We start from the raw sequence: 19,017 nt of genomic DNA, 5'->3' as shown, positions 1-19,017 counted from the left end.
TGGAAATGACTGTGCCCTTGAAGTACACAGGTGAATGAATGCAGATATAACATGCACTACTTTGTGGCTTTGGCACAGAGCATAGACACAATGTAAGCATGGGGAAAGTGTGGGTCACACCACACATAGCCTGTGCTAGGTAAATACTATATATGACAGTAGGGCCGAATTCTGCTGCTTAACCAAACTGTCCAATGGACACATTGATCGATAAGTTGATGGAAAAATTCACCAGAGTTGCTGGTGTGTTTGTCCCCTGGGGAAAGTGGCAAAGAGTAGAACAAACAGTATATACTGACCATTACACCAGGCTTGGAGACAATTGTAAGAAGACATATATCCTATTGGCACAGAAGCGATACACACTACATTATGAATCCACTAGGTGGGATAAGTGGAGAATAAATGGCTAAAAAGACAAGTAGGATGGAATTGCAACTTGAAAGCAAGGTCACTAGGAAGTATTCTGTACCTGTGTATAACTGTAGCCGGTCCCAGTGGTAGGTACCAAGGGACAAACATTCAGAAAATTGCACTAGAAGGAAAATCAGGCTATTTCTAGCTCTGCCAAACTTATTAACTGTGGAATAATAGCTATTCCATTTCCCGCAGCATGCCTTTCCCCACTTTAAAAGGGAGACAGTGTATAAAAAGCTTTGAGGCAGTTTATAAAAAGCTTTGAGATTTCTAGATGGTATTCATGGGCACAGAGGTCTTAGCATTAGGTAATTTCACAATTTCACCCCAGAAGATTTTATGACAAACTGAAAAATATGCCTCATTTGTCTTTCTGACAATTTAATAAGATTCGTTTAATTAAGCCAGAAGTTCTTCCTTAACATAGACATATTTTCAGTGTTTGTCCTTTTGAGATGCTTTGTTCGCAGCACACTTCTGATGAATACATTAGGAAGCAATTATAATTTCCAGATATGGAAGAAGATGCTAAAACCAAAAATCTTCTCCAGAAGAGGGATAGCATCACTCATTCAATATTAAGAGTAATCAACTGTGCATGTCTTTCAAATTCCCCAAATGAGATAGCATAAATGCTGTTATAGAGAAAATAAATATAGCATCTTTTTCAAAGGACAAAAAAAAAGTAGATAATCACTGGAGAAGTGTCAAATTTAAGAACTCTCCTTCAGCTAATATCTTGGCTGGTCTTTAACTACCAGGAGAGGCTCAAGATTCCAGTACCTCACAAAAATCTTGCCTTAAAATGGGTTATTTGTGATTTTTTAAATTAATATTTGGTCAACAATGTCATGTCTTTTCGACATATGTTAGAACCAGAGTCCAAAGGAACCTTAGAGATGAGTTAGTCAAAGGCTCCAGATTCCAGACAGTACACTGAGATCTACCAGTAAATCCTACGGGGCTACTGTATTGATCTGGAATCCACTTTCCATCCACTGGCCTCTTCTATGTCCTGGGAAAAACCCTAGAACTCCCAGTGCAAATTCAGTAGTACTTTAGTCTCCCCTTTTATTTCACTGAGGAACTTTTACAGTAAGCATTTACTGTTAGTGAAAAGATATAAAAGCATCACAAAATTACAGAGAAGTGAAAACTAGTTTCCTTCACTTGGGAAGGCCTTATTAATATGGTTAAACTCTTTCAGGGTATATATAAAAGATAATGCCCAAAATGAAATTATTTTTCCAGTTAATTAAGTAGGGACAAGACTAAATCCGGTGTTTCCTCTACTATACTATGTACCTTTTACTGAATGTAGAACTTAACTTACACACAGATTACTTTATAGGAGTTGAAGCTCTAAAAACAATAAGGAAAATGTCTTTATCTAGGGTATAACAGAAATAATACTGGACTCGAAAATTAGAGAGTACTCAAAATTATACCCAAATGTTCTCTACCTGTAGAAATCATCCACAAAATTATTTGGTCTCTGGATTATTTTCATAGTCTAACATTTTGAGTGGTAACAAAACTTACTTGATAAGCTGCTACTGTAAGAAGTTTGGGTAGGAAAAAAAGGCCATTTAAGCTCTGATATTTAGTTTACTTATAAGGTGGTAAGAACCACTAATACTCATTTCAAAAATATTTTCTTCCTATAATGTGTACCCCTCAGGATGGTCATGTACAGTCAGTATAACAGGAGTTTATCTCAGTAATTATAGACAACTAAGCTCTAGTCACTCAAAAACTTTTAAGTAAGTTTACTTTCATGTTACACTTTTATTTTTTAGAATATCATCTTTATTTATGACTTAGGTAAAACATGCAACACAAAAGATCAGACTATTGCCAAGCTAAGTACAAGGCTTTTTCTTGAAAAACAAACAAATATACAAAAACCAACAACTATAAATCATATGCTAAAGCCAAATAAAATAACAGGTTATCTATACATCAAAAATAAATGAGTTGCCTAAACCTTACCCTTTTAAAAATAACCTAATTCAAGGCCCAAATCCACCCTAACTTCTCTTCTTCTCTGAATCTCTATAGCACACTTTCTGTAATTCACACACTTCCTTGTATTGTCTATATTGTTTTTATACAGACAGGCACTAATTTTATCTCAAACTAGACATTATGTTCCGTTGAGGAAAAAGACTACAGTATCTAGCTAGCACTATATGTTGAAAGTTAAGAGGCACCCAGTAAAGACTGGTTGGGCATCTATTTCTCGTCAAACATTTCTCTATGATCCGGTTAGAGTAAGAAGGACAATTTTGTGCTGCTGGTAGAATATGGAATCTAGGAGAATATAAGATAAAATTACACACACAGCGTTGACATCTAATAGGTTGCAGCCTGGTAAAGAAGGCGAATAGAGTTCTGGTTTGCTAATACGAAAAGCCAAACTACAGAATAATTCTCAACAGCCTAATATTGAAATGAAAAAAAAAAAAAAAAACAAAAACAAAACAAACCCAACAACGTGCACACTTTATTGCAACCAAAGATTAAGTAATAATTGCAAATACTACTCTATTTCACATCATCACAATTTGTAGGTGATATATAATCCCCAAAGAACATGCTGAAGATATGGTCATTCAATCAAAAGCAATCTTGACACTGCGTTCCAGCTCCATGTGATGATGATCCTCAAAAACCTGTGTTACCTCTTCTACCTTCCGTTGCAGCATGCCTACAGGAGGAAGAGTCATGAATCGTTAATCCAAGGTCAAAATGTCCCAGGAACATAATAACTTACATTCTCCCTTCAACATATGGTTTATAAAACATTGATTTTAATAGCTTTAAATATTAGAAAATAAAGGGGGGAAATCGTCTATTTAGAAACTATGGAAACAGTGGACAAGACTGTTCTTGATTTGCTCTCTGTAGTTTTCAGGTAAATAACAGTCTACATGACATTTTTGTTTTGTTGAAGAGAATTGAGAACTGCGCGTTACTCATTACAGCCTAAAAGTGCTTTACAGGGTGGTCATTAAATTGAGGGTATAGATTTTGGTAGGTCTTTGCTGTCTATAAGTGAATTAGTACATGGAATATTCACATTTCTGTTCCTTTCTAAGGATTTATTTAACTTGGTGGTCTTCAATTTGCTCAGGGGCAGAGCAACAGAAAATACCATTAACTTTAGCATATAAAACACTAACATTCTGTAGTAAAAATAAGTTGTGGATGTAAGCATGATAATCTTAGGTTTTTCTATTAATGTGCAGTTGGCCATTTGTTTTAGTGTTCATTAATGCTTATTAGCCAATAAGCAATAGCTGGTGCCCAAGATTTAAGAAAAACTTCAGGAGAAAAACTAAAAATTTGAAACAATATACTTTAATTTTCTTTAGCCAATTAGAAAAGCCCCAATGTTATTCAGTTTTAAAGTATAACAATACATCATCTTATGACATACAGGCATTTTGCAAGATCACACTTTAAGAACAAGTAATTTAAATGATGGTTGCCTAATGAAAGCCTACCAAAACAGTGTATGTTGAGCCTGGCAAAATATATCTCCTTTTTGTTCAAATAACTGCAGCTTGCAAATTTTTACCCCTAAGTAACATTTTTCAATGTGATAGAAACACAAATGAGCACTCTAACAAACCATTAACTTGAGGCCAGAACTGTCAACATAAGGAAAATCTACTTAATTTGCTGATTGATACATATTAAGTGCAAAGGAGTACATTTATAAAAATTTTAAAAATCAATGAAATGTCAAGAACACAAGCCAGCATTATTAAGAGAGCTTTACTATAAACATTCTGTCATGTCTTCAAATTGAATTCTCAGGACTATTTCTATAGTAACATACTTTAAATTTTTTAGAAGTTTCATTATTTGAAGGCAAAAACTGCACCTAGGCACTCAACTGCCCAGAGTTCAGTTTCCATGATATGCATCAGTGATTGGTTCCTGCAGACCTCTGAAATTATTTATTATACTAGAAGATCAATGCTAGTAATAGCCAAAATTTGGGGGAAATACATTATACACATTTTGAGATTAAAATTAGTGGTACTGAACAATGTGAAAATGAAATTAAGAAAATGATTCCATTCACAACATCATCAAAAAGAATTAAAACACAGTAGAAATAAGCCTACCAAATGAAGTATAAGACCTGTACACTGAAAACTAGAAAATACTGCCAAGGGCAGTAGATCTAAGATCTAACTAAAGAAGATCTAAGAAAATGAAGAGATATCCCATGTTCATGGATTGGAAGATTCAATAGTGGTAAGATGCCAACCCCCAAAGACTGATCTACAGATTCAGCGGAATCCCTATGAGAATTCCAGCCAGCTGTTTTTGTAGAAATAGAAAAGCTTTACAGTTTACATGGAAAGGACCCAGAACAGCAAAGCAATCTTGAAAAAGAATAATGAACTGCAAGAATTACACTATATAATTTTAAATCTTACTACAGTAAGATTTAATCAGTAATCAAGACATTGTAATACTGGCATGGGATAGCCAAAGAGATCAATGGAACAGAAAGAAAGTCCAGAAATAAAATTTATATTTATGGTCAATTCATTTTTGATGAAGGTGGCAAGGCAATTCAGTGGGGGAAAACACAGGCTTTTGCAACAAATGGTGCAGACAATTGGATATTCAACTCAAGGTGAATTATGGACCTAAATATAAGAGCAAAACTATATTTGGAAAATAAAACACAAATGTCAATCAACTGATGAATACATAAGCAAAATGTGGATGTCTGCACACTGGAATGATACACAGCAATAAAATGGAATGAATTACTGATACATGTTACACATAGATGAACCTTGAAAACATTAAGCCAGACAACGAAGGCCACATATAATATGATTCAATTTATATAAACTCTCCAGAAAATACAAATCTCAAGACAAAAAGTAGATTAGTGGTTGCCTTGCGTCCAGAGTAGGAATAGGGATCAACTACCAACAGGCCAGAGGAAATTTTTTAGGGCAATGAAAATATTTTCAAATGGACTATTTGATGTGTGCACAACTCTTAAGCTTTAAACAGCTATTGGTTAAGATGGTAAATTTGTGTGTTTAAGGTATTTCTTAAAAACCACTCCCCCCCCCCCCCCCAGAAGATTCTGGTAAAATTGCTCCCAGCCAGTCCAATTCTGTTGAGGGGACGGATGTTTTCTTCACTTTAGCCTACTTACAAATATTTTAGCTAAAGATTAAAAGACTTTCATAGTAGGGGCACCTGGGTGGCTCAGTTGGTTGAGTGTCTGACTCTTAATTTCAGGTCATGATCTCAGGATCATGGGATTAAGCCCTATGTCATGCTCTGTGTTGAGTGCAGAGCCTCCTTAAGATTCTCTCTCTCTCTTTTTGAAAAAAGAAACAAAAAGATTCTCTCTCTCTCCCTCTTTCCCCCTCCCCTACTTGTGATCTCTCTTTCTTTCTCTTTCTCAAATAAATAAATAAATAAATAAATAAATAAATAAAAGACTTTCACGGAGAATTATGAAAATAAGTGAGTTGATCATTAAGCCCTAACACAGCTTTTTCTATAGTTATTTTTATTTTAAGTATTACATGTAAATATTAATAGATAATATTAAATTCACTGTGAAAGGAAACAATGTACTTTCACAAATACTGCTATGGTACGCCTCTTATTTTCCTCTTAGAAAAACAAATGGGGCAGTTGGAGAAAAAAATATCCTGAAAAAAAGGTCAAAAGACACAAATAAGCAACTTAGAAAGTGAAATACAAATTGTTTATAAACATTTTTCAAATACTCAACCTCATTAGTAACCAGAGGAATGCAGATTAAACAAGGGAAATATTATTTTCACCTATAAATGTTAGCAAAGAATGAGGGTAATGGTGGTAGAATGCTAGAAATGATTTGGAATTACCAGAACTAGGTAATTCAAAGTGGTGCTGAAAGGGGGACTGTAAGCAGAAATATGAATGATTAACAAGCTGACCCCTCTTTTCCTCCACATCCTACATCTGGGTGATTTTCCCTACCCAAGCCCAGCAAAGGACTTTTTAGAGAGGACAAACCAGATGGGCTGTGGCTCAGGGACACCAGGTAGAGCTAAGGACAAGGAATCTGTACCAAAAATTGGGATTAAATGGAAGTTCACTGCAAGGTGAACACTGAGCCCTGGTCCCTTCTCTAACCGTTCCAAGAACACTGGCTTACCATTAGGTTTATTAATTTCTAGACAAGTGTTGGAAGATGCTTCTTTGGAGAATATGAAAAACTGAAGAGAAAAATCCTAAAGGTAATGGTTGGAGATTCTCCAACGAAAAGCTCTTGCCAAATTATCCTATAGTAAATCAGCAAGGCCCATCTACAATTTAGTGTCTCATTCTTGAATACAAATGGACAACCAAGAATCATCAGATATTTGAGGAATGCCTCTAATATAAGAAAGAAAAAAAACTGAAAGAAACAACCCAGGAAGAATAAAAGCTTTTAAAAAATCGATAATATCCTCAGAGAGATGATACTGAATCCATGAAATAAGAACTGGATGTTATTTAACACATACACACACATACACACACACACCAGTCATAAAACAACACAAGCTCTTGCAAAATCAAAACTATGACAGGAAATAAGATCAATAGAAAGACTAGAATAAAAAGCTGAGTACTTATCTGAGAAATTTAGCAAAAAAATACAGCAGAAACCTAATTCAAGAAAATTCTTCCAAACTGATAGTTTCTTCTGATAGAAGAGCTCACTGAATACCATGTCAGTGGATGAATTAAACCTACATGGAGGTACATGATCTGAAATTTCACTATTTTGGGTAAGATCCTGAAAACTTCCATAGGGGAAAAAAAACCATAAAAATGAAGGAGTCACATAAAGTTTTGGGAGTCAGAATGGACCCTCAAAGCTAGAAGACAGTGAACAACATTTTCAAAAGTTTAAGAGAAAATTATTTGGAAGCTAGATTTTGATAGCCAATACTATCAATTAAGTGTGAGGGTAGAATAAAGACCTTTTCCCAAAGAAAATGGAAACAGTAATTTGAAAAGATATATGCACCCCTATGTTTATTGCAGCATTATTTCCAATAACCAAGATGTGGAAGCAGTCTTTAAGTGTCCATCGATTGACGAATGGATAAAGAAAATGTGATGTATATATACTATGGAATATTACTCAGCCATAAGAAAAAGAATGAAATCTTGCCATATACAACATGGGTGGTCTTAGAGGGTATAATGCTAAGTGAAAGAAGTCAGTCAGAGAAGAGAAACACTATATGATTTCAGAGAAGATAAATACCATATGATTCCACTCATGTGTGGAATTTAAGAAACAAAACAAACAGATAAACAACAACAAAAAAAAAACCAGACTCAACTACAGAGAACAAACAGGTGGTTGACAGAAGGGAGGTGGGTGGGGAGGATGGGTGAAATAGATAAAAGGGATTAAGAGTACACTAATCTTGATGAGCACTTTGAAATGTACAGAACTGTGGAATCATTATATTATTCACCTGGAACTAATACAGCACTGTATATTAATTATACTTGAATAGAAAAAAACCTTTTCAGACATGTAATATCTCAAAAAATGTACCTCCCTTACACTCTCAGGAAGCTGATGTAATACACGTTATATTAACACAAGGGAATAAACCAGAAAACAAGAAGTATAAGAGCCACGAAACAGGAAAGTCAACAAAGAAAAAAATAGAAGGAATACAAGATGCAAGAGAAGGAAGAATCTAGTTGAGCAGCAAACCAAGAGAGCAACAATGCCAGATAGTAGATTAGAGATAAGAGGGCTCTGGGAGAAAGAAATCCAAGGAGAAATTGATGATTTAAAGAAAAAGAAAGGAGTTAGAGAACGGACTACTGGTAAATATATACAAAATTAAGCAAATGATGAAATAAAATTCAAAGGAAAACAAGAACTTGTACAAGCAATAACATATACAGGCTCCATGCTGACAGCACGGAGCCTGCTTGGGATGGGATTCTTTCTCCCTCTCGCTCTCTGCCTCTCTCTCTCTAAAATAAATAAAACTTTAAAAAGAAAAAAAAAGCGGGCAGCTGGGTGGCTCAGTCAGTTAAGCATCTGACTCTTAATTTTGGCTCAGGTCATGATCTCACAGTTTGTGAGATGGAGCCCCACGTCAGGCTCTGCTGCTGACAGCGCAGAGCCTACTTGGGATTCTCTCTCTTCCTCTCTCTGCCCCTCCCCTGCTCGTGCACACTCTCTCTCAAAATAAATAAATAAACATTTAAGAAAAAAAGAGAAATGACATAATATATAGCATGTTACATGGCCGGGCTGTGAGTGACATTTATGCAATCAGAATTAAAATAATAAATACTGTTCTATGTATAATTTATGATATACCTATATTGGTAAGATGACAGAAAAGTGTACTTACATGCATATATTTATATACTTCTCTATATGTAATATGTACATATACTGGGGGGGCAGTATGGTGGTATATTATATACACATACTTAGGTACTACATGCATATACACACATATACACACACAAAATGAGGGTGGTATAAAATAGTTAAATCCTTGCCTCCCATTTTGGGAAGTCAGTACAGAAGGCCTAAAATGGAAAACCTAAAAAGAAACAGTATACATGGTATTTAGAGATCTAGAAATATGCTTTAGCGGCGCCTGGGTGGTACAGTCAGTTAAGCGTCTGACTCTTGATTTTGGTTCAGGCCATTATCTCACAGTTGGTGGGTTCAAGCCTCATGTCGGGCTCTGCACTGTCTGTGTGGAGCCTGCTTGGAATTCTCTCTCTGCCCCTCCCCAACTCGTACTCTCTCTTTCAGAATAAATTAAACAAATAAAGAAAAAAGAAAAATATTTTTTAAGAAGCAGCTAAAATAACTGAAAGTGATTTCTTCTAGCGAGTGGCAAACGGGGTGTGGACAGGGGAGCTGGTATTTTTCATAAACCTTATTAAAAAACCTTATACTCTACTTTCAAGGTGGGAGATGAAGAAGACCTGAAATAAGGCAGTGATAGGAATCTACTGAAAAGATTCAAGAGCTATTAAGAAGTATAATCATCATTACTTACTGGAGAAATAGAAATAGTCTACCTTAAGGTCCCTGAGTAAATAATAGCAATCATTAGCTGAGAAAAAGAAAAGTAGGAGGAGTTACTGATCTGAGAGGCCCAGGAGAGAGTGAAGATAATGAGTTTAGTTTTACGTAAGTTTAATTTGAGTTGCCTTTGGGTATGTATGTGCAGGTGTTTGTTAACATGGAGCTTTATAATGGAAAGTAAAAGAACCATTAGTAAAACTGATGGTTAGAGATGACAACTGATGTTTAAAAACTGCTGATTATCAGAAAGCTTTAAAAGAGAATACTATTAGAAACAAGGAGAGGTCTCAAATCCATAACCTAAGTTCCTACCTTAAGAAAATAGAGGAAGAGCAAAATGAACCCAAAGCAAGCAGAAGGAAGGACATAATAAAGACTGGTTATCAATGAAATTTAAAACAGGAACACTATATAGAAGAATCAATGAAACAAAAAGCTGATTCTCTGAGGGTAAAAAAAATCAATAAAATTGATTAACCTCTACTAAGACAGAAAAAAGTAAAAATAGAGAGAAAACACAAATCACCAATATAAGGAATGAAACAGGGCAGATCACTACAGGTCCTGCAGCCATTAAAAGTATCAAGAGGAAATCCTAAGAATAACTATTCTTAAAACTCAAAACTTAGCAGAATTGTACCAATTCCTAGAAAACCACAAATTATGAAAATGCTACCAAGATACTCTGAAGCATATTCCTATAAGCATTACAGAAATTGAGTCTGTAATTAAAAAGCTCCCCAAAACGAAATACCCAGGCCCATATACAGTTTCACTGGAGAATTCTACCAAATACTTAAAGAGAATCAATGCCAATTCTTCACAAATTCTTCTAAAAAAGAGGCCACTATTAACCTAATAACAAACCAAGAAATGATAGTATAAAAAAAGAGAAATTATAGACCAATATCTGTCATGAACATTTAAAAATCTCTCACTTAAAAACGTCTAGAAAATTCTAGCAAACTGAATTCAACACTGTATAAAAGAAACTATAAACCATGACCAAGTAGAAGTTATTCCACAAATTTAAGGCTGACTCAACATTAAAAAAGGTATCAATGTAATCCACCATAAAAACTAACTAAAGAAGAAAAAACATATGATTATACCAATTGATGCAGAAAAAACATTTGACAAAATCCACTACGCATTCATGATAAAAATTCTCAGCAAGTCAGGAACAGAGCAGAATTACCTAAACTTGATAAAGAGCATCTACAAAAAAAAAACCCTACAGCTAACATCATACTTAAATCAAAAGACTGAAGGCTTTCTGTGCAAACTCAGGAACAAGACAAAGATGTCTACTCTCATCACTTTTATTTAACATAGTGCAGGAAGTTCTAGCCAGTGCAATGTGAGGAAAAGAAATAAATGGCATACGGATTGGAAAGGAGGAAGTAAAACTATCCCTATTTGCAGATGATATAACTACCTCCGTAGAAAATCCCAAGGAATCAAAACCAAAACAAACAAAAATTCCTAGATCCAAGAAGTGAGTTCAGCAAGCCTACATATAAGATCAACACATAAAAATGAATTGCATTTTTATGTACTAGCAATGAACATGTGGAAACCAAAATTTAAAACATAATACCATTTGTAATCACTATAAATAAAATGAAACAGTTAAGTATAAATCTAACAAAACCAAAATGTACATAATGTGGGTGCTGAAAATTACAAAATCATATGAAAGAAATAAAAGGAAATCTAAATAAATGTTGGGTCATGCCATGTTTTCATGGATGGGAAGATTCAACAAAGTAGAGATGTCAATTCTTCCCTAAACCGATCTATAGGTTTCATGTAATTCCTATCAAATCTCAGCAAATTTTTGTGAGAGGGAAAAGGAAATAAAATAGCCAAAACAATCTTGACAGGAAAAAAAATAACATGGGAGGACTCACTCTACCAGATATTAAGGCTTACTATACAGCAACAGTAATAAAGACAGTGTGATATTAGTGGAGGAAAACACATATAGGTCCATGGGGTAGAGAGCCCAGAAAAAGAACCACACAAATATGCCAAAGTGATATTTGCCAAAGGTGTAAAAGCATTTCAATTGAGGAAGGATAGTCTTCTCAACAAATGGTGCCAGAGCAACCAGGATATCTGTAGGCATAAAAAGGAAAAAAAAAAAAAAACCAACCTTGATCTAAACCTCACATCTTATAGAAATATTAACTCAAAGTGGATCATGGCCTTAAAGGGAAAATGTAAAACAATAAAACTTGTAGGAAAAAAAGGGGGGGGGATTTTGGGGATACAGTACTCAGCAAAAAGTTCTTAGATTTGACACCAAAAGCATAATCCATAAAAAAATGGAGAAGCTACACTTCCTCAAAATTAAAGATTTTTGTCCTGTGAACAGTGCTATTAAAAGGAATAGACAAACGAAGACTAGGATAAAACATCTTCAAACCACATAAGCCAACAAAGGACTAGTATATACCCTAGAATATATAATAAACTCTCAGAACATTAAAACAGATAAACCAATTAGTAAATGGACAAAAGAGACATTCCACCAAAGATGATATACTGACAGCAATATAATAAGCATATAAAAAGATGTTCAACATCATTAGCCACCAGAGAAATGAAATTAAAACTGCAATGATATTGCTACACATCTATCAGAATGGTCAAAAGGGAAAAAACAGTGAAAATGCCAAATGCCATTGAGGACACAGACAAATTAGATCTATCATACATCACTGGTAGACATGGAAAATGGTACATCTACTTTGGAAAAAAAAAGTGTAGCAGCTTCTCATAAAACTAAACATGCAACTACCATATGACCAGCAATTGCACTCTTGGACATGTATCCTAGAGAAATGAAAACTGCTGTTCATACAAGAAATCTGCACATAAATATTCACAGAAGCTTTATTCATGAGTAGCCAAAAACTGGAAACATCCCAGATGTCCTACAACCGGTAAATGTGTACATAAACTGTGATGCATACATACTAGGAAAACTGGCATATTAGTCAGCAACAAAAAGGATAAAACCACCGATATACGTAATTTAGATCAATGTCAGAGGAATTACGTTGAGCAAAAAAGAAAGCCACATGGTTATATGCTGTATGATTCCATTTATACAATATCTTGAAATGATAAAATTTTAGAAATGGAGAATAAATTAGTGGTTTCTAGGAATTAGGATCTGGGTTAGAGGAGTGGGATGGAGGTGATTCTGGCAATAAAAGGGGAATATGAGTAATTCTTATGGTAATGTAACTGTTCTGAATTTTGACTATGGTAATGGATATACAAACCTACACATGTGAGAAAACTGTATACAGCTGAACACACACAAACACAATACAAGTAAAACCAGGAAAATCTGAACAAGACAGATTATACCAATGCCAATATCCTGCTTGTGATACTGTTCTACAGTTTTATAAGATGTTACCAATGGGGAAAACTAGATAAAGAATAAATTGGACCATGGGGTGCCTGGGTGGCTCAGTCGGTGAAGCATCTGACTCTTGATTTTGGCTCAGGATATGATCTCATGTTTCGTGGGATTGAGTCCCGCATTGTAAGCCTGCTTGGGATTCTCTCTCTCCCTCTGCCCCTCCCGTACTAGCTTGCTCAGTCTCTCTCTCTCAAAATAAATAAATAAACTTAAAAAAAAGAATAGGACCTCTCTATTATTTCTTCAGGACCTCTCTATTATTTCTTACTAGTGCATGTGAATGTACAATTAACTAAATAAAAATTTCAGTGATGAAGACTAACACAAATAAGGATTAGATTCTCAACCTCTTTTCCTGGAAGTGCCTGCTCAATAGGCACATAATACAACTATTTATATGAGGCAACAGTTTTAACAAATCTGTTCTCACTACTTAATATGGTTGGCCATCTTTTTAGCCTTCAATATGGTTTCCCTCATCGTTGCATGCCTGTTAAGCTAAAGCCATATTTTAGGTTCTCGTTACTGCACTTATCTTAGCCAAAGTCCGAGAAGCAATAGGTTCTGGTTACTGTAGAACATATCTCTGTATTAGGTTAGTCTGCTGTTTAAAAGCAATCTTGAAATTTCAGGAGGGTAATATAATTAAGGTTTATTTCTCATTCAGATAGGGGAAGAGAGAGATAGGAAGGGGGTAAGGAAAGAAGAAAAAGAGAGAGAGAGAGAGAACACTGTCCTATTTGTCTTAGCTACTTTTTTGAGAGAGAGAGAGAGAATGAATCCCAAGCAGAATCCCATGGGGCTCGATCTCACGACCATGAGATCATGACTTGAGCTGAAATCAAGAGTCAGACGCTTAACTGAGTGAGCCACCCAGGTGCCCCTGTCTTAACTAATTTTAAGAAGATTCCCAGTTTATTAAAACTGAAGGAACACTCAGAATAAATATACCTGAATTCTTAGTACTAACTATGGTCTGATGGGAAGAAGAGTATTTCTAGATGATGCGCAAAGCTCTCATCTCTGCCATGGGAATGTTCATCCTGGTCTTGCTACTGATACATTCAAGTGGTACTCTCTGCTTGTGTATAGCACTACACTTCATACAAAATTAATAAAATATACATTTCAAGGAAAGGTATAAAAAGAAAAAAATGGTGAAGGTATCCTGAAATCTTCGAGGCGACATGGCGGAAACAAGGTAGTAGAATTATTACATTACATCCTAAGTGGTCCTCAGACAGTCATCCTATTGAAATATCACTCACTCTTCAAGTCTCATTTCAATTCTACCTCTTCCAGGAAATCAACTAAAGATTAGGTTTCTCTTTCTTTGCTGCCCCCACTCCACACTGTGAACCTGTTCAAGGCAGTGTAGCACTGATGTTTATACCTCCTACACCGATTGACAGTGCCATGGCCCACAGTAGGTGTTTTGTATGTAGAGTCACAAATATGTGGTTTTGACTTGCATCTAAAAGAACACATTCCAATTATACAGTACTTCAGTTTTCAAAATGCCTATACATATCACCTTATTTGAGTCCCACAATATCCTAGGATGGAGAGAATGAAAAACTCAAGAAGGTAAGGTTCAGTAGCTTCCCAAAGGCCAAAGCTAATGAAAAATGATACCAGGGTTCTTATCTTCAGACTCCCATCTACAAGTGCTTTTTCTATTACAGTGTGCCTGTTTGTCAAATGCTGTGAAGACCTCAAAGAAAAAGTACAATGCTGAGCTAATAACTGGCACAACAGCATAACGCTATTTGTTGTTCCTTCAAATACTGAAGGGCTCAAAATAAGGCAGGTCTATCTGAACCCCATCTGGGGAGATCTCATTGGTGAAATACTATCAGGCCATTTTATCTATGAGGTGGCCATAGAGCATGGGCACAAAAACACCATTACAGCAAGACTCCAGCATATTTACAGTTTTTAGTCACTAAAAAGAAAATTGCTTTGGAGAAAAATCTGTATATCTCACAAACAATATAAATCCTATTTGGGAGTGATTTAAATCATGCTACATATAATTCATCTGAGGAGGCTCTCCAGCTTGAAGAAATTCACTTGGGCACAAAATGTACATAAGCAGGATTAGGGAGAAATCTAATTCTGCAGATGCACCGAGTGTGTTTCAAATCTGGATTTACATATAGAAAAGGAATTTTAGAAGTGGAGCTCTGAGAATGTTAACCATCACGCACTACTTCCTAATAGGAGCTGAAGACTTCATCATTTTTAACCTTCGTACCCTAATCTAACCTATAAGAGATTCTTTAGAATCAAGGAACAATGATGTGACAATAAACCTATTTTGTCTGTAAAGGGGAGCAGAGATGAGGAGGCAGCTCATTAAACAATGGAAAGACATTAAAATACCTTTCAGTTAGCTGCAGTGGGAAGAAGCACGTGAGTACCTGTCTCTGGTGAGCTTAAGGGACCCTTAAAGTGAGTCTGCATTGTTGCCACATCTCTGGCAGATCAAGAATGTTTGCTTCTCAAGTATCTGAAGTGGAACATTATACTCCAGAACACAATAGATGACTTCACTGATCAACCAATGTCACCAAGATTTCCCAAAGAATTTAATAAAAAGAGGAGGTAAAAGAAACCACCTTAATCAGTAAATCAGATTCTATTTGAGAAGATGAAAGAGGAAGAAGACACTTCATTTGGAATTCAAAGACATCTTTTGGCATCTCAGCATTTGATGCTCTTCAGATTTAAGAGGGATGAAAATTAATTAATATAAATATTTTTAGAGCATTTATATGGACCGAGCTTCTTTTTTTATTTTTATTTTTTTCTTTTAGAGAGAGAGAGAGAGCAAGCAAGCAAGGGAGAGGGACAGCAGGAGAGGGAGGGAGAATCTTAAGCAGGCTCCATGAGTTCAGTGCAGAGCCTGACACGGGGCTCGATCTGATGACCCTGGGATCATGACCTGAGCTCTAATCAAGAGTTGGACGCTAGGGGCGCCTGGGTGGCTCAGTTGGTTGGGTGTCCGACTTCGGCTCAGGTCATGATATGGTCCTTGAGTTCGAGCCCCGCATCGGGCTCTGTGCTGACAGCTCATAGCCTGGAGCCTGTTTCAGATTCTGTGTCTCCCTCTCCCTGACCCTCCCCCGTTCATGCTCTGTCCCTCTCTGTCTCAAAAATAAATAAACGTTAAAAAAATTAAAAAAAAAAAAGAGTTGGATGCTCAACTGACTGAACCACCCAGGCACCCTTTGCCAAGCTTCCTAAAAAAAATACAGCACGGTGGCCATAGTTAATAATACTGTAGTACAGTGCTCGCTTCGGCAGCACATATACTAAAATTGGAACGATACAGAGAAGATTAGCATGGCCCCTGCGCAAGGATGACACGCAAATAATACTGTAGTACATATTTGAAAGTTGCTAAGAAAGATATTAAAAGTTGTCAACACATGATTCCTGTGATGAGGAAAAAAAAAACCCTTTTTTTGTAACTATGTAAGGTGACAGATGTTAACCAGACTTATTGTGGTGATCATTTAACACAATGTACACAAATCTTGAATCATTGCGTTGTACACCTGAAAATACCATAATGCTATATGTCAAATATGCCTCAATTTTTAAAAAAGTGATTAAAAAATACCCAACCCTGGGGCACCTGAGTGGCTCAATCGGTTGAGTGTCTGACTTCGGCTCAGGTTCTCGCAGTTCATGGGCTCAAGTCCTGCATCGGGCTCTCTGCTGTCAACACAGAACATGCTTCAGATCCTCTGTCCCCCTCTCTGCCCCTCCCCTGCTGGTTCTCTCTCTCTCTCAAAATAAATTTTAAAAAATGTAAATAAATAAATAAATAATACCCAACCCTGAAAAATCTAATTTAGAATAATCCCCTCAACCAATAAATATTAACATTGGGTAAAAATGAATTATGATTGTGACATATCACAAAAAGCTGCTTCTCTGAAATGATCCTGAAGGCATTTTATGCAAGAGTTAGTCATGCCACACTAAACAACTTAGAATGCTTTACATCAAAAAAGAAAAAATAAGGTGATCACATACCAGTACTAATGGGACTATATTTTGGAAACATCACAAAATTCCTGCAGCATTTTTAGTTACTTCAAGGATTCTTCTCTCTCTGCCCTAAATAGCAGCCAAAATGTTGTGAGCCGCTATTAAATAATCATGGGGTTGTAACCCATAAGAGACAGCAAAGATTATGGATGAAATATATTTTAATCGTGATGCTTTAGGACACCTCACCAAAAAAGCAAAATACCATGAAAATATTCAAGGAACTTTGACTTTTTTTTAATGTTTATTTATTTCTGAGACAGAGAGAGACAGAGCATGAGTGGGGGAGGGGTAGAGAGAGGGGGAGACACAGAATCTGAAGCAGGCTCCAGGCTCTGAGCTGTCAGCACAGAGCCCGCGACGCGGGGCTCGAACTCACAAACCGTGAGATCATGACCTGAGCTGAAGTCAGTCGCTCAACCAACTGAGCCACCCAGGCACCCCTGAAGGAACTTTTAAATAATGGTAAGTAGATGATTTACACTGCACATTCCTTTATTGTGGCACATGATATTAATATTATAGACACAACAATGGTTTGGTATACGAAGAAACAAAAAAATGCTTGTCCTTCACCCCTATCTCCCCCCTCTCTCAGAGAAGTAGCTCAATATATTTAAAATGAATAACAAATTAGCTCAGATTGATTGTCAACTCTGTCATAAGTGGTCCCCGAAGAGCTGGAGTTGCTGCAGTTTCGGTGACTCAGAAGACAGATGTGTGACTGCAGCATCACCATCCAGCAAACCTTGAAATAATGCTGTAAATTTTTACAGAAAGAGACAAGAATGGAAAGTGGTATTGGACTATCATTACTATTAACTCTCAATTATCTATACTAATTGGGAGGAAGAGGCAGAGATAATGTTAAACAATGGATGAATATCAAATCAGAGAACTGGTCAATATCAGCACATGTTCAGACATCCCCTAATTCAATACTTTTGTACTTATCTCTGACCACTTTCTAGCTCAATCCCATAAATTGGTTCCATGTATGCTAGAGAAAGAAAGGGGCCTGCTTCTCTATAACTCACTCATCAATAATGAAAAGTTGATTGGACAGTGTAATACTTGAATATATTTGAATTTTGATGTATGATTTCTTTTTTTAAATGTTTATTTATTTTTGAGAGAGAGTGCAAGCAGGGGAGGGAAAGAGAGAGGAGGCCAGAGGATCCAAAGTGGGGTCTGTGCTGACAGCAGCAAGCTCGATGTGGCATTTGAATTCATAAACTGTGAGATCATGACCTGAGCCAAAGTTGGATGCTCAACCAACTGAGCTACCCAGGTACCTCAAAAGTGTGATGTATGATTTCCAAGTCACTTTTAAGGATAAGCTGATTCTTAAGTTAAGCACATGATCCTATTAGCATTACAGTTGCTATGGTTTAGGGGCGCCTGGGTGGCTCAGTTGGTTAAGCGTCCGACTTCGGCTCAGGTCATGATCTTGTGGTCCGTGAGTTCGAGCCCCGTGTCGGGCTCTGTGCTGACAGCTCAGAACCTGCAGCCTGTTTCAGATTCTGTGTCTCCCTCTCTCTCTGACCCTCCCCCATTCATGCTCTGTCTCTCTCTGTCTCAAAAATAAATAAACGTTAAAATTAAAAAATTTTTTTTTAAATAAGAAAAATTTTATACCAATGTTAAGGACATTAAATCACAAAAACATTTCCCATAAACCTTTTAAAACACAGATTTTGACATTAAAACCATTTTAAAAACTATACACTTAGAGATTTTTCTTTAGTAAAAAATATATTATTTTTGTGAAAATAACGTATTAATTTTTCTATAACTATTATTTGGATGTGAACAAATGGACTCACTGAAAAGTTTAACCTTAAACTTCTCAGTCCACAGTCCTGATCAGCAGATGTGATCTCATTAACTATTAAAAAGCAAAATAGACAATCACCAACAAAAATCACCTCTTAGCATAATTGAACCCTGCCACTCTCCATTCCTTGATCATGTCATT

General features: G+C 36.1%; 1 protein-coding gene and 1 non-coding gene across 4 annotated transcripts in view; one reads left to right on the top strand and one right to left on the bottom strand.

Annotated features, from left to right (window-relative positions):
• Positions 1–2,181: 2,181 nt before the first annotated feature.
• NUP62CL (nucleoporin 62 C-terminal like) overlaps positions 2,182–19,017 on the bottom strand; it is an 86,682-nt gene continuing 69,846 nt past the window's right edge. For 2 of the 3 annotated variants that reach the window (XM_019435697.2, XM_053891290.1), the window contains one exon: positions 2,182–3,127. In XM_019435697.2, coding sequence (XP_019291242.2) covers positions 3,033–3,127 — 95 coding nt within the window. In that variant the 3' untranslated portion in view covers positions 2,182–3,032. The remainder of the gene's footprint in view (positions 3,128–19,017) is intronic. The other variant, XR_008418175.1, reaches the window with a different exon arrangement.
• Positions 16,271–16,374, top strand: LOC128773936 (U6 spliceosomal RNA). Its single transcript, XR_008418429.1, has one exon. It is a non-coding gene; the product is annotated as a U6 spliceosomal RNA (small nuclear RNA).

Source organism: Panthera pardus, unplaced genomic scaffold (assembly GCF_024362965.1).
Source record: "Panthera pardus isolate Hobbes unplaced genomic scaffold, ASM2436296v1 HiC_scaffold_27, whole genome shotgun sequence".
Lineage (NCBI taxonomy): Eukaryota > Metazoa > Chordata > Mammalia > Carnivora > Felidae > Panthera > Panthera pardus.
The sequence above is the reverse complement of the archived record's forward strand: the minus strand, read 5'-3'. Positions and strand labels throughout refer to the sequence as shown.